Source organism: Trachymyrmex cornetzi, unplaced genomic scaffold, assembly GCF_001594075.2.
Source record: "Trachymyrmex cornetzi isolate Tcor2-1 unplaced genomic scaffold, Tcor1.1 scaffold309, whole genome shotgun sequence".
Taxonomy (NCBI): domain Eukaryota; kingdom Metazoa; phylum Arthropoda; class Insecta; order Hymenoptera; family Formicidae; genus Trachymyrmex; species Trachymyrmex cornetzi.
In genome coordinates, this window is record NW_017297786.1 from 1026595 (window position 1) to 1049835 (window position 23241).

General features: G+C 33.4%; 3 protein-coding genes and 1 pseudogene across 10 annotated transcripts; all 4 read right to left on the reverse strand.

Annotated features, from left to right (window-relative positions):
- Positions 1 to 652: 652 nt before the first annotated feature.
- On the reverse strand, positions 653 to 11682 carry LOC108762597 (RNA-binding protein 1). Of its 7 annotated transcripts, XM_018509663.1 has the most exons (7): positions 11529 to 11682; positions 9455 to 9671; positions 7023 to 7115; positions 5686 to 5733; positions 5432 to 5479; positions 1535 to 1621; positions 653 to 1249 (listed from the first exon to the last, which is right to left on the reverse strand). In XM_018509663.1, the coding sequence occupies exons 2-7, from the start codon at positions 9661 to 9663 to the stop codon at positions 1246 to 1248; spliced, it is 489 nt and encodes a 162-aa protein (XP_018365165.1). In that variant the 5' UTR covers positions 9664 to 9671; positions 11529 to 11682; the 3' UTR covers positions 653 to 1245. The 7 variants fall into 7 exon arrangements, with proteins under 7 accessions (XP_018365165.1, XP_018365167.1, XP_018365169.1 ...); XM_018509665.1 differs by lacking the exon at positions 5686 to 5733; XM_018509662.1 differs by lacking the exon at positions 653 to 1249 and having other exon boundaries at positions 1528 to 1621.
- LOC108762596 (uncharacterized) lies at positions 2961 to 3653 on the reverse strand (annotated as a pseudogene).
- Positions 11683 to 12422: 740 nt separating the features above from the next.
- Positions 12423 to 14578, reverse strand: MED18 (mediator complex subunit 18). Of its 2 annotated transcripts, none has more exons than XM_018509601.1 (3): positions 14294 to 14578; positions 13559 to 13831; positions 12423 to 13422 (listed from the first exon to the last, which is right to left on the reverse strand). In XM_018509601.1, exons 2-3 carry the CDS (start codon positions 13762 to 13764, stop codon positions 12966 to 12968), a joined length of 663 nt encoding a protein of 220 aa, XP_018365103.1. In that variant the 5' UTR covers positions 13765 to 13831; positions 14294 to 14578; the 3' UTR covers positions 12423 to 12965. The 2 variants fall into 2 exon arrangements, with proteins under 2 accessions (XP_018365103.1, XP_018365102.1); XM_018509600.1 differs by having other exon boundaries at positions 12423 to 13425.
- Positions 14579 to 14993: 415 nt separating this feature from the next.
- Usp30 (ubiquitin specific protease 30) lies at positions 14994 to 19121 on the reverse strand. Its single transcript, XM_018509596.1, has 6 exons — positions 18672 to 19121; positions 17833 to 17988; positions 17437 to 17600; positions 16917 to 17333; positions 16347 to 16685; positions 14994 to 16198 (listed from the first exon to the last, which is right to left on the reverse strand). The coding sequence occupies exons 1-6, from the start codon at positions 18769 to 18771 to the stop codon at positions 15947 to 15949; spliced, it is 1428 nt and encodes a 475-aa protein (XP_018365098.1). The 5' UTR covers positions 18772 to 19121; the 3' UTR covers positions 14994 to 15946.
- Positions 19122 to 23241: the final 4120 nt, after the last annotated feature.

Sequence of the window (23241 nt, forward strand, 5' to 3'; positions counted from 1 at the left end):
CATTACACAGAAAAAAGTCAATTTGGCTGAAAATTTCACACATTTATTTATTATCATTCACAAACTTCTTTGTCTTGTCAAATTTAAATACAAAGTCAAGTACAAAGTAAACAAAACAATTTTTGCTCTCTTTCCGTCTTTCCTTCAAATATAAGTATTATCTAATCAGTATCAATTTATTTTATGTTGGAAATGTAACGTGGTTGGAAATTAATGGAAAATATCTAATCAATATCCATTAATAACCATTAATTAATGATAATAACACTAAAAAACACACAATTTTGCAAGACGAGTGTGAATAATCATTTCCGACGTATTTTTACATGCTAAATCCATTGGCAAAAATTGGCTATCAAGTTAAGGTTTTGAGTTGCTTGCACTTTTTGCATTCAGCATCTGTGCTTTCTCTCTTTTCTATGTCCGAATATATTTATCAAGTGCAAGAATTGTTAGAGTTCAAGGTTAGTAAAAAACATGTTTTAAACGTTTTAAAGTTTAAAACATATTTGATTGACGTTTTTAATATGTTTTAAATATATTCTTTTATAGTACTGTTTAAAAAGTATATTTGAAGTATTAAAAACATATTTAGAAGAAATGTTTTATTAAAAAAAAAAAAAAAAATTAGTCTTTACTAATCCTATTAGAGATTTCAAGCAATTTAAAGCAACACGAAGAAATCTTTGGTGATAAAACTTTTGCTAACAGACTTATGTTCAGCAGACAAAAGATGACTATTGACACTCGTGTAGCAAAGAAAAAAAGATTAAATTTTGTTCCACAATGTATCCATCAAATGTCTTTTAATTAAATTTTTTTGTAATGTTTTATTATTTTTGTTTTTAAGTAGTATATCTTGATAACGTTAATTAGACAAATAGGCATACAATTATTCACCTAGTCATATAATATGCTAATATACTGTGCATAATATATTATGTATGTGTCTACTATAGTCGTGAAACTTGGAGACTGTAGCTTATAAACTAAATATGTGATTTACGAAATTGATCAAATGTCTGTTGGTCTACTTTTCGTCGCATTTTTATAATTGCTCAATTTCAAACGCGAGCGTGTAGTATGTATGTGTGATTAACAATCCATTTTTATTATGTACATACAAAAATTTCTCATTTTATCTTTTTTTTCTTTCTGCCTTCCCTCCAGCACATAAAGTCGATCCGCTTTTTCTCTCTCTTTCTCTTTCTATCTACTTCTCTTTCTCTCTTGAACTTTTAGCATCTAACTGCAATTAGATAAAGAATACAAAGCTTAGATAAAAGAGTGTATCGTGGTGTAAACACATTTTTCTCTTTTTTTGTTGCTATCGCAAAAGAGGATGTCTCTTTCGCGATGAATTCTTATGGCACGCGGAATTCTTGTTGTATCATAATGGAGAGGATTTTTTAAAATCTTCTAATCATACCAAATGCGTTAAGTGTCTTCGTTGTCTTTATTGTTACTTTTTTTTTATTTTTAATGAAAATTTTGCTCTTTTTTTTTTTTCTTTTAATTAGCAATATATTAATACCGTCTGTCACGGGAATCCGAACGTGAGCGGCGATCTCGGCTGCGGCTCCGGGTCAATGATCTTCTACGGGGACTGCGTGATCTCGATCTAAAAAATTAAACGCAGTTTGACATCATTTTCATTTTGACATAGCAGACGAAATTATTAGAACGCATTACGTTCCACTCCATTACAAATTTTGCAAATAAATAATATTGTAATTATTGACACCGTTTATCTTAAATTATCAATTAATGTTATTTGTCAAAAATAATATTAATTATTATTACGATAAACAAACGACTATTTAGTACAATTAATTGCTAAAATAATATTTGTTAATTTAGTTATTACTTTCAAATAATTTTTTACCACAACTATTACTCTTTTAGAGGATCATTCATTTATTAATAGACGTGTGTGTTAAATTTATATCTTAATTTTTTATTCTCAAATTTTAAATTACTAAAAAATAAATGTAGATTGCTAATTTAATGATTCTTACAGTAATCATGTACTAATTTTTAAATATTTGTGCAATTTTCTTTACTTTTCAGTGATCACCTATTTATCATTATAAGAAAATACTTGTAAAATTATGACGTCAAATTCTGTTCAAAATAGAGTGAAGCGGTGCGATGGAACACAGATACGAAAAATCATCGCAAGGCAACTGTAAGAGAATTAGGAGAATTATTTAGTTCCTATTTTACCTAAAGATGATGTATAAAAATTATATAGTTAGACACGATTAATAATGAATTAATACAAAATGATGTCTCACCAATCAAATGCGAAAACAAAAAAGTAAAGGATTAATTTTAGTAGTAAAATCATTAAATTTTATCCATAAATGTTATATCTCGATGTATATCGATTTTATTTATATTATGTGTATTGGCTGGGAGTTCTCTGATTCGATTAAACATCTGTTCGTTTATAAAAATTCGATTAAAAACAATTTCATTCATTAAATAATTGTCTTCGAGATTTTTATTTATACAGTCCCGACAAAACGCATTAATTGTTCATAGAATCAGTCAAAACTCCTCACCGAAACGATCACAAATTTGAAATAAGAATTGTAACAAAGTAAAAAAGAGATATATATATAAAATGAAAAATAGAGATAGAGATAAAAAATCTTTGAAAATCGGTGAAATACCAATGTGAACATGTACAGGTGGTTGGTTGGTGGGTGGTGGTGGGATGGTGTGTAGTAGGTGATCATTTCGCTTATTTTGCGTGATCATTTCATTCGAGGAGTCGAAGGTCGAGAAGATCTCTCGGCGGCAACTCTCACGCGTTCAGTTGTTGTTGCGGATAACACACGTTCCTAAGTGATGTCGACGAGTAGTGGCAGTAGCAGTAGTGGTAGAAGTAGCAGTAGCAGTAATACTAGTAGTAGTGGCAGAATAGAAACGTCGGTCTCGAAACGACGAACAGTCGGGAAGACAGTCGATCGTAGTCAAATGGAGAGACGCGCCGATGGTCAGAATTACTGTATGACGATTTCTTTTATTATTTTTTTTTAATAATTTGCATCGCGATTGGTGGTGGTCACAAACTGGTGGTGGTGGCCAGTTGTGGGTGACATTTTTTTCTTACGGTGGCAAATTTTGTTTTTGGCGATTGATTCGATGTGTGCTGCCGTCCCCCTAAAGCTGAGACGAAGAGTCGAAGAAGGTGGATCACAACACCCGGTTGATTGGTCGGTTGGTGGTTGGTGGTTGGTGGTGGTGATGGTGGTGGTGGTTGGTGGAAGAGTAGTAGTAGTAGTAGTAGTAGTAGTAGTAATAGTAGTAGTGGTGATCGAAGGGGAGAGTCCCGCAGTGGAGCGATGGACAATGTTTTTTTTCGGTTCAAGACGGTTTTTTTGCGGTGCACGATGGCGGACGGGGGAAGGGGGACAGCAACGGAAAAAAAAGCAATGTTTTCTTTTTTCTTTTTTTTTCCGAAGGTGGTAGTCTCGGGCATTGGCGATACTCCGGCAGCGGTGACGGCACACGGAAACTGTTGTTTTCGGTTGTTGCGCCGTTGTGTGCTGTGTGCACGTCGCAACACCACAACGCACAACATCGACGGGCGACGTGACGTGACGTGACAGACGTACGGACGGCTTCCTATATACTCGGTGACTTGGTGGTGACTGATGGTGACTTGGTTGGGAAGTTAGTGGGCAGGCAGGCATATTTTTTGTTCAGTTTTGTTCGATTGACGATTGCGAGACTGACGATTTGCTTTTTTTTGTTCGCGTAATAATACGCTTTTTCACGGCGGCTGTAGAAGTAGTAGTAGCAGTAGTAGTAGTAGTAGAAGTAGTGGTAGTAGTAGTGGCGGGGAGACGAGCAGAGCTAGGAGCTGACGCTGGTAGAATCTGCAAACGTCAGTTTTAGCAATATAATCATCAACGTTATCATACTCCTGGCCACTATCGCGTATTTTTTACGTTTCAATTTCTTTTTTTTTCTTTCACGAACTTTCGTCATTTCGGGAGAAAAAAAAAGAGAATTTCCGAATCGAGAACGAAATTTACAATTGCACGCGCGCTCGCTTCTCGCCGTTTTCATCGATCTATTCTCGTATTCTCGTTTATCCTAGACTGCCCACTCGAGTACGTACGAGAAAAAAAAAAGAAAAAAAGAAGGGAGGACCTCTCTGTGCTCCGTGCTGATCGACTCGAATATCTAGATATGTGATGGATGTATATACCGCTTCCGTACGCACCACGTTCTCGTCGCGACGCATCAAGCATATATATATTCATCAAAATGAATTGATAAACACTGTAGGTTCAGATCACACAGATTTACTTCCATACGCTTGAATCATCTGCGTGCTTCATCCATGCCACGGTGCGTGTGCGATGAGAAGTGATGAAAGCAGTGTTCGTCTCAACTTCCTTCAAGTTTCAACAAGCAACAAAATATATTTATACCTGAGAAATTAAGATATTAACCATTCTCAACAGAATAACAATAATAAATTTCCTGATCTCTAATCTTACGTTAACGTAAGATTAAAGAATTTATTCAAATTAATTCAATCATTAATCTAGAATTTATATTATACTTTTTGCCAATAAGGAATTATTATTCGCTATTGTTAATACTAGAAACAAATCTATCTTTACAATTCTAGTAACCCTCTATCTATATAAAGTTATTAAAAAGGTGCAAACTTTATACAGTTATATATTCAATTTTACTTCCTTTATGATTTGCGATTTTAGACACCGAGAAGATCTCCCATTTTGAAGTAAAAAGTAAAATCGACAATGGCACGATACGAAAGCACATGCGAAATGCCGAAGTGAAGTTTTGTTGTTTCCGTTGCTACCACGCATTTCTGAAATTCACTGAGCCTGTTTCTATTTGTTATCACATTATTTCTATTTAATTCCTTCTCATTTTCGTCTACCATCGTACAGTTCGTTCAGTCTTGTTCTCCCACTTTTAATTCGATTGCCGATCAAGTACTATTTTTTTCTTTTTTTTTACTGCCGCTCGAGCACCCACGATTGGCCGAAATCGTGATCAACTACTCTCTAAGACGTCCTCAGTTTTCCAATTATAAATTTCGACCGCTTACACAGAGAACGGTGACAAAGCAAATAGCGAAATCGATTTCTAAGTGAAAATTTTATTAAGTTAAATGCAAATTTCTATTTTTTTCGTTAATTTTACCGATTAACTCGATTCCATCATCGTTCTCCGCCTTAAATGCCTCTAGTGAGTATGACTACTATTTCGTGACAAATAATGCGTGCAATATGTATACTACACTGCAAGCAATAGTGTATACCTACTGATCACTACTCCGTTTTGCCAGGATTCTGAAAATCAGTTTCTGAAAACTTTTGCGAAGCGAAATACAAAACAGTTTGTCGAACGAGTAAAAAAAGAGAGAATTTATTACCTGGAGTAATGGCTTATCGATGCTTTCCGCGGACTTCTCGAACAGGATCTACAAAAGATTAAGAATAACTAATGTATGTCTGCCAAGTGTGTTGCCGGTGATCGCTTCGCGTTATGCTTTGAGAGATTTTCATTTGTCTTAGCACCTGAAAATTGCGGTAGACCGCAAAATGGGACAGAGAAAAAGAAACGAGATAGATTTATATAGATTTATGTGTAAAGAAGAGGAAACTAAGAGGAGCAGGAAAATCTTACCTCGGGTAACGACCAAGGGATTTCCTACGAGGGCTGCGCGACCTGGACCTACAAATTTGTTAAAAAAAAAAAAAAGATATATCGTACGTAAATCCGATTGCTAAAGCATGTAGACGAGAGCGTTACAATGGGAAAAGAGAAATATAGAGCAGAAAAGATAAAAAGATATGAGTGGTGATACCCAAGACAATCGAGTACGAATTATAAGATAAAAAGATTATAAGAAATCTTTAAAAAAAATGATTCAGTATACATAAGGGGATAATATATGTTTCATATACGTGATATCATCTATATAAACAAGTGAGAGAAAAATTGCTGATAATTTAATTTATTTAACTTTTATTTCATTATTAAAAAAGATTAAAATAATTTTGTTAGAAGTTTATAGACTTAGATTTTAAAAAATTTGATAAAAAATGAATATTTTATTATTATATATCTTTCTTTTACTTATTTAAAAATAAATCTGATTCATAATGTTGTCTCTAGAATACTTTAAAATTTGTATTTTGATTTAATTTATTAATCATTAATATTTAAATTCTTTAAATTGCGCCAAAAAGCTAATTCCTGATATGATAATTGAAAACAATATTAATTGTGCTTGACACACTTCATTAATTTTTAAGAGTAACAAAACACAAATAAGACTTATTCCTCATAATCTTTTCCTTAATACATAGGAATTAAAACTTTTATACATACATATATATATATATATATATATATATACATATAATGATGCGAATTTCCCTGTCCACGCGAACATGCAATATGGATTTAGCCGCGCTCTGGCTAATCCTCGGAATTAACCTTTCACCATATTCATGCAGACTTAGTATCTATAGTAGTGTAATCTCTACAAGAGGCATTGTGCGGCTTAAATTAAATTTGAACAATCGGCAATCTCAAACTGCGAACTCACGATCGTAAACGAGAAGGAGGATTAGCCAGTTACACGACACAGAGAAAGAAAAAAAAGCACGATGTATAAAATATATATATAAATATGCAAACTAGATGTAATATATATATGTATATTGTGTATATATATATATATATATAAGATATTCCTAATAGAGACATAAAAAAGGGACAATATCGATTCTCGCGGTGATGATGTGCACGAAAAAGTATTCACTGGGATGAAACATAAGACTCGTGCATTGTTCATTTTGGTGACAAGAGCGCACTCTTGCTCTGAGAGCAAGAGAGAAACTTTTCTACACCATGAATACCTACGTTGGCGAGGAACACTTAGCCGCGTCACAGCTCTAACACTTGTTTTCGCTGTAAAGTGCGCGGTTGCTGCGAAATGCTATGTAACCTCTTACCTAGAATAACGAGGACCAGGTCTGCGACCGCCACCACCACGGCGACTTCTCCCAGAGGACATCTCGACTCTCACTCTGGTGCCACAACATCGTCTGAAAGATGGAAAGTATGTCACTTGATATACCCTCAATTATAATATAGTAATCTTGTGTGCTAAATTAAACTATTTTTTCTCCTTTTGAACAAAAATCAAAAAAGATCAATTTTAAAAATAATTACAATAGTATTACAATATAAGTATTTGATACTCAATAATCATATTAAATAATCTTTCAAAATAATAAATAATTGAACAACTTTCTCCGTACTATTTATAAATTTGCTTATATATGCTCTAATACTAATAAGTTAAAGACTCATTATTACTAGAAAACTATGAAGCTTAGACTTCTATTCTGGAACTTTCGTAAACATAAAGTTCTTTCATTTTCAAAGAAATGTGGTTTTTTTACACGATGTTATACAATAACAATGGAAATAGTTGGTTACTCTTTCATTAAAATGGCTAATATAACTCTCGCGCTTGGTTTTCAAAAATCTAAATTTGAAGTATATTTTTCAAAGCTACAGACAAGTTTCTCATTATTGCATTGTATGTTGATAATTTTTTGATATTTTCTAATGATAGCTCTGAAAGTTGAAAAAATTGATAAGAAATTTTGAAATCAAAGATTTGGGACAAGCCAAAAGATACTTAGGATTAAACATTGAAAAAAATCAAAATGTGATAAGCGTGGATCAGAAAGATTATATTTTAGAGCTACTTTTAAAATTTATGGTATGTATGCAGAAGCGAAATCATCTTCAACTCCTATGGAAGTAAATGTAAAGTTAAATTGACAAAGCACACAAATATTGATGTGCTCTATCAGCAATTAATAAAAGCTTTAATGTATTTAGCTGTAAATTCAAGATATTGCTTATTATGTAAAATTCATTTTTTAAGTCAGTTCAATGTTGCTCATACTGATCAGGGCACCTATCGGAATGGATTCCGATCGGAATTATTCAATTGTTATTGTGTTTTTTGGGGAAAAAGGAATAATTCCGATCATAATCCATTCAGACTTCGTTTCATGATAGATGCCCAGCACTGGAAAGCAGCAAAAAGAATTTAAAAGATATCATTGATTATTGTCTAACATACAAAAGAACGAATGATATGCACATTACAGGCTTTGCAAATGCTGATTGGGTGAATGATTCTAATGATCGAAAATCTTACAGTGAAGTGGTTTCGTCTTCATGTTAGCAAATAGACCCATATCTTGGGAAACTCATAAACAGCGCATGGTAGCGCTTTCTAGTATGGAGGCAGAATATGTCGCTATTTCTGAGTCAGCCAAAGAGGCAATTCATTTACAAAGTTTGTTAAATAAATTAACAAATTATAACAAGTCTACAGTCATTTTTAATGATAATCAAAGCGCTCAGAGCCCTCAGAGGTTAGCATCTAATCCAATTTTTCATAATAAAACTAAACACATAAATGTTAAATATCATTTTATCAGAGAAGCTATTGAAAATAAACAAATAATACTTATACAATATGAATCTATTGATAGAATGATAGCAGATATTTTTACGAAATCGTTATGCCAAACATCTTTTTTGTCTCAAAGGTTTAGGTTTAGAAGTTGGGTACAATCGATAAAACATTATTTATTTTTACTCACTAGATTAAGGAGGAGTGTTATTAATATGAATAATCTAGTGAGTTCATGCAAATGTCGTGACTGTGTGAGAGCGCTGGAAGGAGCATGCGTGTGGTGCGTGATTAGCACGAAGTACGATGTTAATGTTTTGTTAGTTGCCAAGTTATTCTCTCTTTTATTATACTTTCGCTGTTTGCCTCTGATGTTTAACAGTTCGTTGTAGTAAAGTTATCTTCCAAAAAGTCTTGACTCGAATATAAAAGTATCAATCAGTAATTTACAATAATTTTTATAAATAAATTTCTAATTTGTCATTTTCGTAGAAACTATATATACCTTTAACAATATGATCTATAACGTAATCTTTAGAATGCTTTGAAAGGACCCCGCAAACCTTATGGAAATTTATTTTCGGTCGAATTGGCTAAAAATTTGATATATTGTAGATCTTATCGTCCTGATAATAAATCTCTACAGGCACGACATCCTACAATGAACCGTTTGGCCTCTACGAGGCGTCATTTTTCAAAACGGGTCAATACTTCAATATCTTATTTTCAACGAGTATGGTGCATTCCTACGTCATTATTTGCACTTTCTATATATACTTTTAAATACTGTGGAGAATTTTTATCAGGACGACAAGATCTACAATATATCAAATTTTCGGCCAATTCGACCAAAATTCAATTTCCATAAGGTTTATGCAGGGTTCTTTGTATGTTGATATATAAAGATGGATTGCATATATGAGAATTAATTCTTCTTAAACTTACGTTCCATCCAATCCTCTTACGGCGTCTTCAGCGTCTCGTGGATCCTCAAACTCCACAAATGCGAAACCAGGAGGATTTCGAGCTACCCACACATTTCTTAGTGGACCATACTTACTGAATGCGCTTTCAATTTCATGTTTGCTAGCGCTGCTGCCTAAATTACCAACATAAACCTTGCAAGATAGATCCCATTCGCGATACCGAGACATTTTTCAACCTGAAAACAAACGTATTATAAATAACACAATTTGAAGATTTATTCGATATTTCGAACATATAGATTAAAAGTCAATTCGAACAATGTAGAAAGTGTCCCCAATATCTATCTGTCTGTTCGAAATTTATCTATGCACTTGCGTTAGATAAAAATTGTGTGTTCTGACTGTACGAAAATCTGAAAAAAAAGCTTGCATATTTGTAAAAGCTTGAACAAGTTTTTAGAAGATGGATTTAATTTTTTACAAATTTAAATTCATCTACCAAAATTCCGAGTAAAAAATCAACTCTGCCTTTAAAGTCCAATATTGCTAACTGAACGTAAAGACCAAAGCACAGATGTTTACATAATGCATGAAGCATAAGAAGTCAATCGGACTTTTATTTTGTGGAAAGGAAATAAAGGATTTTGATTAGTTTTCATTTTCTTATGTATTATGCCTTTTACGTTATACAAGAGGTCTGTTTTTTTATTGCTGCACTTTCTAAACACACAGTGCATTAAGTTGAAATGAAACAAATATACGTTTATTTCACTTCAACTTATTGCACCGGTTCAGAGTGCAGCAATAAAGAACAGACCTAAGATTTTGTGCTGTCGTCCCTAAAGTTATGACACTTTCAGTGTTTAATATATTCTATGTTCTAAGATTCGATACAATGCGAATATAATATAATAAATGTAAGAAGTGAGATCCAGTTTGCATATTTTTAATACGTGTGTATAAATAAATTTGCAATAAGTGAATAAAAAGCAAAATAAAGTTGAATTACTTATAAATGAAATCGAGGCGAGATTTACAAATTAATAGCACTATTATCATCGAGCCTAACATCTACTCTTCAACATGTTCATCATTATAACCATGTAATTTTTAATGTTTGACAATGTATTAAATATATAAATTACATATCAATATCAATTATGGGGTAGCACCCAGTTGGACACGAGCCACTCACAGCGTTTGAGACTACAAGCTCCTAAGCATCGGTCGCTGTGATTTGTGGTGTCCAATCGAGACGTCAATCGGGATCACCCCCAATTATGTCAGTTTCATGCCTATTTCCATCAATATAATTTAATTTTAATCTTGGTTCAACTAACTCTTTCTCTAGTTCTAAGAATTAAAAAAGTGAAGAATAAATTGAATCAAGATTAAAGTTTATCTACATTGGTAATAAGAAATGGACATCAGTGCAGAAAGAAAGCATTAAGTTTTAATCTCCGTTCAATTTGCTCTTCATGTTTTTCTAATTCTTAGAACTAAAAAAGGGATGAAGAGTTGGTTGTTAATCGAGATAAAAATTAAAGGTCTATTTTTGCTTAAACTAGTATACACTTTTGAGATTAAAGTAAAATAGATATAGTTTGATATATTTAGCAAAAGTGAGAAAGAAAGGCTGAATTCAGCAGAAAAAGGAATTTTGCGGCTGTTATAAAATTCTTAATGTGATTAGTCTTTAACGTGCCCCTAGTTCTTCACTGGATCTAAATGTATAAACAAATCATATTCAAGAATTTTACAACTGTTGCAAAGATGCTTTTTCTACTAAACGCAGCTAATATTTTAGTGCAGTTTAGTGCAGGAATCAAAAACAGCCTTTATCTACATTGGTATAGAAATATTAATCCCAAGATAGATCATCTCGTCTTTTCTCCTCGCCTTTCGATCCATCATAAAAATTTCGCGATATATCGCCAAAAGCTTTTCACCCCGGCTTCCCGCCAGCGAGCAAGCGTCTCTGGTTGATCACTTTCATCCGGAATCTCCCAACAAACATCAAGTGGTCGAACGAAATCTCAACAGCGCTCTGCATTATCTGCATAACGAATTGACGATCAAGATTTCACACTTACCTATGAGAGTGTTCTACTAGAACTGCTAGAACTGCTTAAAAATCGCTTGCGATTGGAGTCAGATCCACGACACAACTACACTGAACATAAAATGGCGTCGATTTTAGTCTATTTGGCATCGACCTGTTCAGCGAGTTCAGCCCACTCTTCCATCATCGTCAGTTTTCTATCAACAGTGCTGCCACCGGCATCATCATGTACTCCGCAGTTCAAGTGTAGGTTTAATACTGCAATTTTCACGAGAATTGTTTTCTAATTGTTGACGTTTCTAAGTCAATGATCAGTCTTAATTGTTATTCGATGACAAATTATTTTCCTGATTAATTTATCAATCGAATTTTAATTGCGACAAAATTTTGCTAAATTTTGCAAGTCGAATGTTGACGTAACACGCGACTCATGTGACGGAAGTGGATTATGGAAAGGATTTTTTATTATTATTTCTACGTATATATATATATATATATAATTAATTAATGCATATAAATAAATAATACGTTCATCGTTAACTAAAAAGCTTGAGCGAGATGATTGTATGTTTTTAATTTGCGATTTGAAATTCAACGCTTATATTTGACAGAGTATATCAGAATGTGTCGCGTAATATGATCTTTTTTTTAATTGTAATAAATATCAGCATTCATGGAAGACGCTATATTTAGAATTTCGGGGAAATAAAATTGAAAAAGATCATATCGACGATGTAATTTTAATGGAAAATAAGTAATAAGTAGACTGTGAATATTTATGCAAAGTACTTAATTAACTGAATATTTTGCATAAAATGCATATTTTGTATAAATTGCATATTTACAGATGACAATCTCAACCTTTTTATTTTAATTAGGAAAAGTGATGTAAACGGCTGATAAGAGTCAAAAAAGTTTTCCGTTTCTCCGTTTTAATATTCATCTAACTACATAATGAAACAATCGCTTTCTTATTATTTTATATTGTACGTTAATTTATACTTCGCCGGAATGTTATATATCTGTTATATATATATTCACATCCTATTGATTGACCAAGGATGCGGTCGAGTTGCCAGTACAACGAGTTGCTTCGAAGTATTCGATTAATCAATCGGAAGAAAGAATTTTACTAATTGACCAATCAAAGAATGCTTCGAAGCATTCATAGCGGCAACTCGCTCGCACCCATATTGTTATTTTCTGTAAAGTGCATAGTTTCTTTCTTTCTCATTTTCTGAAAATTACAAATTTTGGATAAAACGCATTTTGAAAGTCTGCTTCTCATTTATAATTATGCTATAATTTAGCAATAAATTTGTTCGGCTTGTAGCCCTTTTTATCTGTTTTGTTAATATACGAACAATTTTTTCTACCTTTTTAAAAAATTACTACCGATAAACATATTTCGACGCACTACACGCAATGCCTTACATAAGAATGGGTTTTGCGATACAAAATCTCATAATTAATGACCTAATCTCTTATAATCAATTTTCTCCAATTGCACTAAAGGTCGTAGCTGTTCCGCAAATATCCTCATGTCTTCTGCTATGGCATCCTGTCCACTGGGAGCCAACACACTGAGCTCAACCAAATAACTCTGTGAAATCATTTCCGGCACGCCTTCTGGCACCTTACCCTGGTTCACCTTGAAGATCTTTGATACGGTGATTTTCATTCGTCCTTTGCGAAACATGTAGCCACGAGTAACATATTCGAAGTCCAGCTTGCAGCCCAACTCGGTAAGAAACTCCACTACAGTGTTACTTGTAGCGATGTCAATGCTACTGCGAACAATCGTAGGTCGAGATTTATCACCTAGTTCAGGTTGACCGATATATCGCAACTGCCATGGCATGTCTGCATTGCTCGCGTCCAGAGTACGTCGCACTCGCAGTAATAGCGGTTGTTCCTGCGGAGTACTTCTGAAAAGAAGTCAAACAAATACTTGCAACTCAATATGTAAATCAACTTTGATTACATTTTTCATAGATATATCTGTGTTTTTATAGATACATCTATAAAAATACAGAATTGGCATGAAAGAAATAATTTTACCTGCGGATGCTGAAACACATCTCATGGTCATAGAAGCCTTCAGGTCCATGATCAACATTGTCACACAAACCACGAAGTCTGTGCAGCAGTACTTCTACAGAGGTATCCAACACTGACCCCTGTAGTAAATACTCCTGATTGGGAATAATATTGGACTTGAGAGCAGCAGTTAAGCTGTCCATGGCAGTGCTGATCGGAGCAGTCATGTTGACTTCAATGAGGGGTAATAGACTCGGAACTGTTCGTGATAATGTAAACGAAACTAAAGAATCCCTGTTATAAATGGAAATTATTGATATATTACTCGATACCTCTCAAACAAAACTTCTACATAGTGTTCATTTACTATAAGCTACAATAATGAGTGCTTTCCAGCAAGGACACAGTCAGATACTGTGTAACACAGTGAATCGTTTCATCCTTGTTTAACATAGGCAAACAACAATGATTTACTGTGTTACACTGTGTCTGACTGTGTCCTTGCTGGAAAGCATCAAATGATATAACTCAAAAGTTGTAATTTTTTAGTTGTTTGCAAAAAATGATTTAAAAGATTTAAAAGAACTTTCATTCCTTTATAATCAGTTATTACACTAAAATTACATTTCAAAATTAAGGTTATATTCAAATAAGGTTAATTTCAAAATTTTAACAGTTCAAAACATTCAGATTTACTTTTTGGAAAATTTTGTTTTTTTGAGTTGTAGAAAATAAGCAATATGACTTTTTACATACCTCTGTTTTTATATATTATCTACAGCATGGAGTTGAAGTAGTTTAATCCTCTCGTAAATTCTTTTCTCTCGGAGGAAGTTCCCTATATTCCGTTCTCTACATTACGCTTAACCTCGGAGTAAACTATCAATTTGTGACTTTATAAATGTTCTAATTGATATAGAACAACTTTTTTTTATTTTAGTAAATTTAAATTATGTTCATTTTTTATAATTCTTATTCAATGTTTAAAAAAGAAGTAAAATATACCGGCTCGCATAAAGTAGCCACAGCAGTGTCGCTACGCTTGGCCAGAGAGAAACCCTCTGGCTTGGCTTAGTGATCACGCATGACGTAGCATCTTATCCTTGTTGTTCATCAAATATTAAAGAAGGATAAAATAATAGATCATAGGTCTGTCTTCTGTGACTGAACTAGTGTACACTTTTGGAACTTAAAGTGAGATAGATATATATATTTGATATTTATTTAAAGCGAGAGAGTTCTAGAACAGTCTAGTGCAGGAACAGAAAACAGACATGTGTGTGAAACGGAACCCTTTATTTCCATCTCTCCAACTTTTTTCGAATGAATCTCTAGCTCTCCAGCTAGGAGAGCATGTTTTATGAAAGTCTTAAATTATTCCAATAAAATTTATTATTTTAATAAAAATTAAATTGGGAAGAAAAAATTACTACGTTTTTCAAAGTATGGCTGCGTTCTAAATTTTATTCCACTTTAATAAGTTTTTATAAGACTTTAAATTACATGTTTACGTATCTAACATTCTTAAAGTAAATTTATTCTGGTAATTCGCATATTCCTTTATGCTAATCAGAGAAAGGAAATTCATCGATATATATATATATATACAAATTAACAAATTCGCAGTCTTCACACATAATAATAGTAATAGTTTTAACAATTGCACTAAATATGCAACAGCTCAAAGAGCCTCAGATACAAACGTAATAAAAAATACGATTCATCTCCTAATAAATTTAATTCGACGAATTTGTTATTGGCACGATCTTAGTTCCTTGTTAAAATAAAGATATAATAATGAACTGATCAAATGATCTATAAAAATTGACAGTCTCTTTTGGTAGAAATCTACAATCACTATGTATTATAGAAGCAAGAAATTTTTATTTCACAAAACTTACTATTCCGGTAAATTTATCAACGTCCAATAATGGCAATTATTAACGCATTCGTCGCGAATGAAATATTTCGGAATTTTAGATTATATATTCGATACATTTCATGGCTGCTATAAAATATCACCTAGAGACGCACGTTTCATAGTCGTATATTATAACAAAATTGAATTTTTAGTTTGATTTTTAATCTATCGAGCCTTATATTATTTCCTTATCGTTATAACAAAGTATTATCGCGCAACATCGAACGATATTAAACTTATTATGGAAAATTCGACAGTCTCTTATATTTCGCAAATCCTCTCCGTTCTTTCTAGCTGTGTTTCCTACAATTATTTTTAATTCCTTGCAATTCTATCTTTGTGTAAGATTTCCGTTGTATACATAATTGCTTTACTTTGAATGCAAAAAGCATAAGAGAGAAAGCATGGCTAAAAAGAGCGGTCCGATTATCAATCGACGCGTCATTTCGTAATTCCTATAGATAGCCTATCACTTCGAAAATTTGTTCCTAGCTAGGATAAACGCTATTGATGCGTTCATAGAAGAGTAGGTACGGACTGGCAAGCAGCACCTGCGTCAGTGACACGCTCTCAACAATGACGTCAGACGTGTACAACCATTGATCCGCTTTATTTCCGCGTCTGAAGCAAACGAAATGGCCGGAGTCCACTGGGCCGCGGTGTTCAATTACCGCGCACAACCGATACTTGTGTTTACCCTGTATCGTTATGAAACTGTTACCAAGAAACTTTGCGTCACCCTATAAATGAAGAGATTCCAGTAAATTAATTGAACTGTGCCTGGCTAATCATAAGTTTAGATTAAAAGTTATAGGATTGTAAATTAAATATTTCTAAAAATTTTTCTTATTTTTTTATAAATTCACTATAAATCTATTTATAAATCACCTGCGCGCTTCTTTTTTTTGTCTCCGTATAAGTGTACGGATCTAGCACCAGAAATTCGGGGAACGTGATCTGATCATCCCTTTTAATTGGCATGCCTGAAGAGCTCCAAGTGGTCCTCGGAATATGCAAGCATAAACACTTGGGCAGTTTGCCGAGGGTGAGAGTCTTGATGGCGGTGCAACGCGACGAACATCCATCACATTGTACATCGCGCACAATTTCGCTGTCTACGAAACGTGACAGTAACCATTCCAAAGAGTGATGCTGTGGTACGAATGATGAAGTGAGCGGTGGTAATGGTAATGATAATGTCTCAAGCTTATCGTAACGTACTGAAGACTGAAAAAAGAAATGAGAATTAAGATTAAAATTTTGTATTATTAAAGACTTAACATTATTAAGGTTAGAATTTAAGATTACTAAAACTATAAATTATTTTAATAGGAAACGAGGAAAAGAAAATATTATTGATATTTGGATTAAAAAGATGTGTACAAATGAATTAATATTTGAAAAATTCGAACAAAGGAATTAATAACGAAAAAAATGGAATTATTTTCGTGACAATACCTTCCAGAAACAGTCGCTGCACTGAACTTGGCTAGTGATGAGGCCTGAGAACGGATGTGTCTCCACTGACATTGAAGGAATGTTAGTAAATGACATGGCGGCGCATAGAGACTTCCATGATCCGAAGAGGTTCGTGCAGTCGCCGTTGCCCTGAATGCTTCGCGATAGCAACTCTGAGGATCTAGCGAGGATCATACCGGGCCTGCACGTGCTTGGAGATGTACTGGATATGGACGATGTTGAGGTCATTATCTGATTGTTGCAGTTTTTGTCGAAGCCCTTTGGATTATCGGAATTATTCTCCACTGACGCTATGTCATTACAAGAGGCGCTTCTGAGATTCAGAGTATCGCCTGTTCCTCTTACGTCTGGATTTATAACTGGGCTTGGTGGCAGTGCATCGGACAAACAACCTTTCTGAAATCATGAATAAACTTTTCAATTAGTTACAAAGGTCTTAAAAAATCTTTTTTTTGCAACGGAAAGTTTCTGTTGCATACAATAATGACATATTGTATACCCTATTAGCAGGTTGCATTTCAGCATCTAACGCACTGAGAACCACGTGGAACAGCTCGTGAGCATCTTGATAACCGGGTCCAAAATTCCACAATGATCCAACGGAAGAGATGATTTCAACAGGTGTCACATTGCCATATAGGTCATCCGCAAAACCATTAATTTCTACCAAATATAGATTAGTACAATGTAAGATATAAAAGCATGAACATAGAAAATTTCAAAAATTTAATTTAAAAAATTCTATCATTTTAAACACTGATTCAAGATCTTGTCAAGCAACAAGAAAATTATTAAAAAAAAACTTATAAATTAATTTAATATTCACAGGGACTAAAAGTTGCAATTTTAAATCCACAATTAAACTACTAAAGATAATATTAAATCACAGCCATACTTTTGAGAACAGAAAGCAGTGTGTCAGCAAAGTTTCTATCCTTCTTTTCTTGTTGTTTCTGAAGCCAGAAAATAAATGAGGGGCAAGCAGCCAATGCTTGTAAAAGAGAATTCAGGAAACATGTGTATCCCAAATTGTTAATCCCAACAACTCGACCTAAAAGTACACAAAATAAAGTCACAATTAAACTAGAGAATTTATTTTCTATTAATCCTCTGAAGCTAATACCAAAATTTGTGACATAATTATTGACGTGAGTCTATAAGTATTAATGTGACTCATTTATGTTAATTAATAGACATTAATTAATTTCAAGAAACCAAAATGATAATTCAAATCAAAAAGAATAAATACCAAGTATATTTTATAACAATAATGATCCAAATTTGCAAATGTAACGTAAAGAAAATTGAACCGCTTGATATTTTTGTAGAAATTTATAAGTAAACGGGTTCAATAGATCCATCATCAGCTCCAAATGATTATAAATATGTAATATCTCTTGTGATTGAGATAAATAATTAAATAAAAAATGTATGTAAAATTATCAAGCATATATAAAACTAAAATCATAGTAATTGTGCTTTAATAATAAATCATTAACAGAATTAAACTTAACAAAAACACTCTAAAGAAATTATATATATCTGATCTATATAATACAATAAAAATGTACTTGTACATATATTATATTATTTTTTCCAACAGTAAAAGATATCGATAACAGCTATATTATTTTCTTTATACTTTCATTACACAAAAATAAAGCACAAGGATAAAAGGATAAAAGGACGTAGTCTCCCTAATAAACGTTCGATGAACGTAGCCCGAACGTTCACCTTTTTTCCTGGGTTTGGGCGACGGGCCCCACAGAACGAAAAGGCCGACGGCGATGGCGAAGCCCACGCCGGCAAACATTGCAATCTTCTCCACGTCCATCGCGCACCAAATCGATCAGGACTTTCCACCGACAATCCCTATGATGGAACGCTTTAACCTATGTTCCGGCTAATGCAACTCGTCCTTGACTTTCGTTCGGGCATACTTTCGCGACGATTAAGCCTTTCCCGAGGCGCACCGTAAACAACGAAACTGTCACGTGGTTGACAGGACCAAGTTTTAGTGAAAAATCGCGAAGGATAACTCTTCCGCACAGATCGCGATTGTCGCGAATCGGTCAAGTGCGCGAACTCGCTCGACTCGACGACTCGACGACACGAGCGAATTGGAGGTTATAGTCGATCGACGAGCGCATCGCGATGCGCAATAAACCGAATAAACGAATAAACACTGAACGAATCACATTCAATGAATTTGAAACGGCGAATTGCGGCCAATGGCTGCGTTCAGCGGACTCAACAGTTGAGTGAGCGCTCGCTGCTATTGATGTATTCTTCCAGATCTAAAATGCTGATTGGCTGATCCAAAAGAATACACCAATTAAAGGCTGTGGTCAAAGTCTCGTTACAAATGCTTTGAACTTTTGAAGCATTTGATGGATCAATTAGAAGAAAGAATTTTACAAACTGACTAATTAAAAAAAAATTCAAAGCGTTTGTAGCATCGCGTTGACCGTACCCAAAGTCACTAGATTAACAAAGTACCGCGATGAGAAAATTCACTGAATTAGCATTTGGAGCCAAAATGATGTTGAAGTGCTATCCTAAATCCTAACCTGATTCTGTTAAAAGGTCGGAAATCCATACAGAGGTCTGAAAGAAGAAGAAGAAGAACCTGATTCTGTTATTATCGAAAATGCCCGGTTACTGTGTTGAAAATTGCAAAAATCGCAGCGAAAGGGGCTGAAGTTTTGAATAACTGCGCATCATGGAGCCAAAATGGCGGCAGTTTGCGGTACTTTTAGGTTTGTTCGCGTCGCATGCTCCAACATGCTCCAATATGTTCCTGTCATAGCTCCTACCAGAGAGAAACCTGAGAGAGGATATAAGGGTCATTTTTTCCTGTAACCGCAAAATGCCCCCGCATATTACTGCCCCCTGAAGAAGTGGACGTAAACTACATAATAACATCCTTTCTTTTCATTGCTTCTGATGATAAATCGCTGAAATCGTTGAAATCTCTATAAATTTATTTCAGCGATTTCAGCTCTATTTACTTTCATCAGGAACACCTGATTTATTTCGTCTCATTAATTATTTTCACAGCATTTACTATGATATTTACAATAAATATTTCATTTAAATATTAAAAATAAATCTTATACATATTTGAAAATGCTTTCTAAATATTTTATAAATATTGTGATGTGTTGTCTGGGGCAGTATACGACTAGTAAAATCCGGAATCTTATAAATAATATTTGCAACAGTACAACTTGAAGATAATCTATATACAATAATATTATGGGCAATAATATAATATATCATGTGTGCAATGCGGCGTGTGTGCAAACGTGACTTTAGTTTATTAATTTTTTATTCGTGCGCAAAAAATACTTGTAGACAATCGAATTCTAAACAATAATACGTGTAGGCAATAATTCACGTAGGCAATAATGCATATAGGCAAAAGTAACTCCGTTTCTAAAATTTTTATTTGTGCGCAAAAGTGCATGTCTATTTAATTTAATTTATTCTTCTGTTTTTTCCAATTCAATAGAAAAAACGAACTATAATTAAGTAGCGTAAAAAAATCAACGTTATTTTTATTAAAACCATTAATATAACAATTTAACAAGTAAACTTGCTACAAGTGACACTACGTTGTTTATTTTTAATTATATTAGAAACTTTATAAATTTCTGCATTTATTCCGTCTAACGCGTTGAACATTAATGTCATGTCTGATGATAGAGCCATGTCATTAAATAACTTATGCAACTTCCTTGTACTTTGCAGCTAAGATAATCGATAAAAGTTGTTTCTTAATAGATGTAATATTAAATACAATAAAAAAATTGACATGTCAAATATTCAATAGGGAGATAAAAAATTTTTAAACCCTATCTATAAAATTATCAAATTCAGAATATTTTTTGCATACCTAACACTTCCTACTCTAATATTATGCGGTAATATTTTTAACATTTTTAAATATTTTATATTGTTTGGTGTGTATTAAGAATGTATTATATGTATTTTTTAACAAAATGAAAAAGTTATAAAACTAATATAATACAATATCTAAGCCACTCGGTAATTTTGATCGGTTAATTCCAATGAATTAATTATATTCGCAACATCACCGGTTACTGATGCCTTCAAATATTGAAATTTGTGAGATTGTTCAACGATTGATTGTCATCGCATTGAATATCTAGTGAAACGAAAACCACTCTTTGTATTTTCCGAAAAATTTTGGTAAATCTAATTTAGATAGCTGAACTTTACTTGCGGAATTTAATTCTGCGACAGGTGATATGACTGCCCTGACTGGTGTTGCCGTTGTGAACTAACGTTCACGTTATTTGACTGCGCGAATATTTGTCTTATTCGAGCAGCTAAGGCAAAAAATGCCCCTTAATTCGAATTGCACGCGATCAACTTGTTCATCCTCGCATAGCGCCTCTATTTCGAACTACACACTGTTATATTCCGACTAATTATTTGATAGTCTTTCTTTACGTTCTTCTAAATTTGCGATCACAATTCCGGTGTTATTAAATTGATAGAGTGTCTACATACGTTTTGATCCGTGTACATGTTTCCTTTTTTGCCGTGAACCTTCGTTCGAGCGCGATAATTTGAGCCAAATTGGCTGACGAAACCGATGCTTCCGGCGTCATATTGTAATATAATTGATTGATTGATAAATAATTAAGTGGACTCTCCTACTGTAACCGCCGATCGACTGTGAGATGGTTGCCTGTCGTCCTTCGCCAACGATTCTCAGCCTGCGGTAGGACCTCCTTCGCTCCTTCTCGTCACCGTGACTGTCCTCTCCTTGGAAGAACGTCGAGGTTACACTCGCCTTTTCCCTGCATGTTCCTTGACCTCGTAAGATGTTCATTGCGTCGTACCAAGGCTCCGCGATCAACTGCAGTTGCTCTGGATTCCTCGTAGTGGACGATTTTGATGCTCCAATAGGATAATTCAGGACCCTCAGCCTCAGGATTGCTGCCTCTTGTGGTCACTGACTTTATTGTCCAAAATCTCGACGAATCTGTACTCAAAGGACCAGAAAATGTTGAGTAATTGCGTGTAAATGACGGGAATTCCACGCCCAACGCAATCGAGGCAATGTGGCCTCTGTCTTTTAATTTAAATGAGCCGCGAATCTTTAAGAGCTTAGGTGATGATAATAACTTGTACTAGGTTGAACGAAACTTAAATATAATAAAGTAAATCAGAGAGAAATGTTAGGCGATATTTGGTATTAAACGGCTGAGTGAGAAGGCTCTCTCGATTGTACAACGAAAGTAACGAGAGTATGAAAAGTATTATTAGAGACATCAGGAAATCCGAATAGTTACGATTAACCCGGAACTTAAGAAACGTGACAACGGCGAATATAAATCAGCACGATTATATATTTCGATAATACGAAACATAGATAAAAATTAGATAGATTATGTCAATAAACTAATAATATTATAAACTATTATCATTAGTAAATTCTAATTTTCGTAATCAAACGCTTATTATTCAATCATTTTTCATCTTAATAGAAATTTGGATAATTGATTAATCTAAATTCATATATTAAAATTATATACAGTTATACAAAATTTCTTTGTTTTTATTAAAATATTAAATGAAGAAGTTATATTTATAATAATTTCTACTCATCTTTAGTTATTAATATTCGAGTTTTATTGTGTAAGAGCTGTTATTGCGTAACTACAAATAATAGTGGGCTATTTTAATTAATATTGTAAAACCCGTATGATTCTTTGGAATATACGTTTAAATTACCTTTCTTACATTTTGAATATTTAGTGTTTCGTATTTTTCATAATTGTGCGTAATTAATATGCGTAATAATTAACGAGCTAAAGTAATATTTTATAATTATTTAATAATATAAGTTTATATGTATAACATTCAACTATTTTACTGACTAATTATTAGACTGCGGAAGTTTATGCAAAATACTTAACTGAATGTTTTGCATAAAATACATATTATGTAATTTTGTAAATTTACAGATGGCAATCTCAATCTTTTTAATTCACCTTTTAATAACTCTTTAACGAACAACGATTGACTGCTAAAACTGTCCGATAGTTAATATTCAGTTAAGTATTTTGCATAAACTTCCGCAGTCTACTAATTATATATGTATAGGTATATTAACATGTTTTATAATCGCAAGAAAATATAATATATATATATATGAGAGAAATTAATAAAACTAAATCTATACAGGGTGTCCCATTTTAAATAGTGCATTAAGATTTCTCGAAAACTATGGTAGATACGGAAAAATGTTTCAAACAAAAGTTGTATG

What these genes read in the sequence shown, in the direction of transcription:
- MED18 (XM_018509600.1), bottom strand. Translation starts at nt 13,764, where the DNA reads ATGACTGCTCCGATCAGCACTGCCATGGACAGCTTAACTGCTGCTCTC. An exon ending in ATGTGTTTCAGCATCCGCAG is followed by an intron (nt 13,426 to 13,558) that starts GTAAAATTATTT and finishes ACTTCTTTTCAG; the next exon opens with AAGTACTCCGCAGGAACAAC.
- LOC108762597 (XM_018509661.1), bottom strand. Translation starts at nt 9,663, where the DNA reads ATGTCTCGGTATCGCGAATGGGATCTATCTTGCAAGGTTTATGTTGGT. An exon ending in GTAAGAGGATTGGATGGAAC is followed by an intron (nt 7,116 to 9,454) that starts GTAAGTTTAAGA and finishes TCCATCTTTCAG; the next exon opens with ACGATGTTGTGGCACCAGAG. An exon ending in TCCCTTGGTCGTTACCCGAG is followed by an intron (nt 5,480 to 5,685) that starts GTAAGATTTTCC and finishes AATCTTTTGTAG; the next exon opens with ATCCTGTTCGAGAAGTCCGC.
- Usp30 (XM_018509596.1), bottom strand. Translation starts at nt 18,771, where the DNA reads ATGGACGTGGAGAAGATTGCAATGTTTGCCGGCGTGGGCTTCGCCATC. An exon ending in GCCCAAACCCAGGAAAAAAG is followed by an intron (nt 17,989 to 18,671) that starts GTGAACGTTCGG and finishes GTGTACTTTTAG; the next exon opens with GTCGAGTTGTTGGGATTAAC. An exon ending in ACTGCTTTCTGTTCTCAAAA is followed by an intron (nt 17,601 to 17,832) that starts GTATGGCTGTGA and finishes TATATTTGGTAG; the next exon opens with AAATTAATGGTTTTGCGGAT.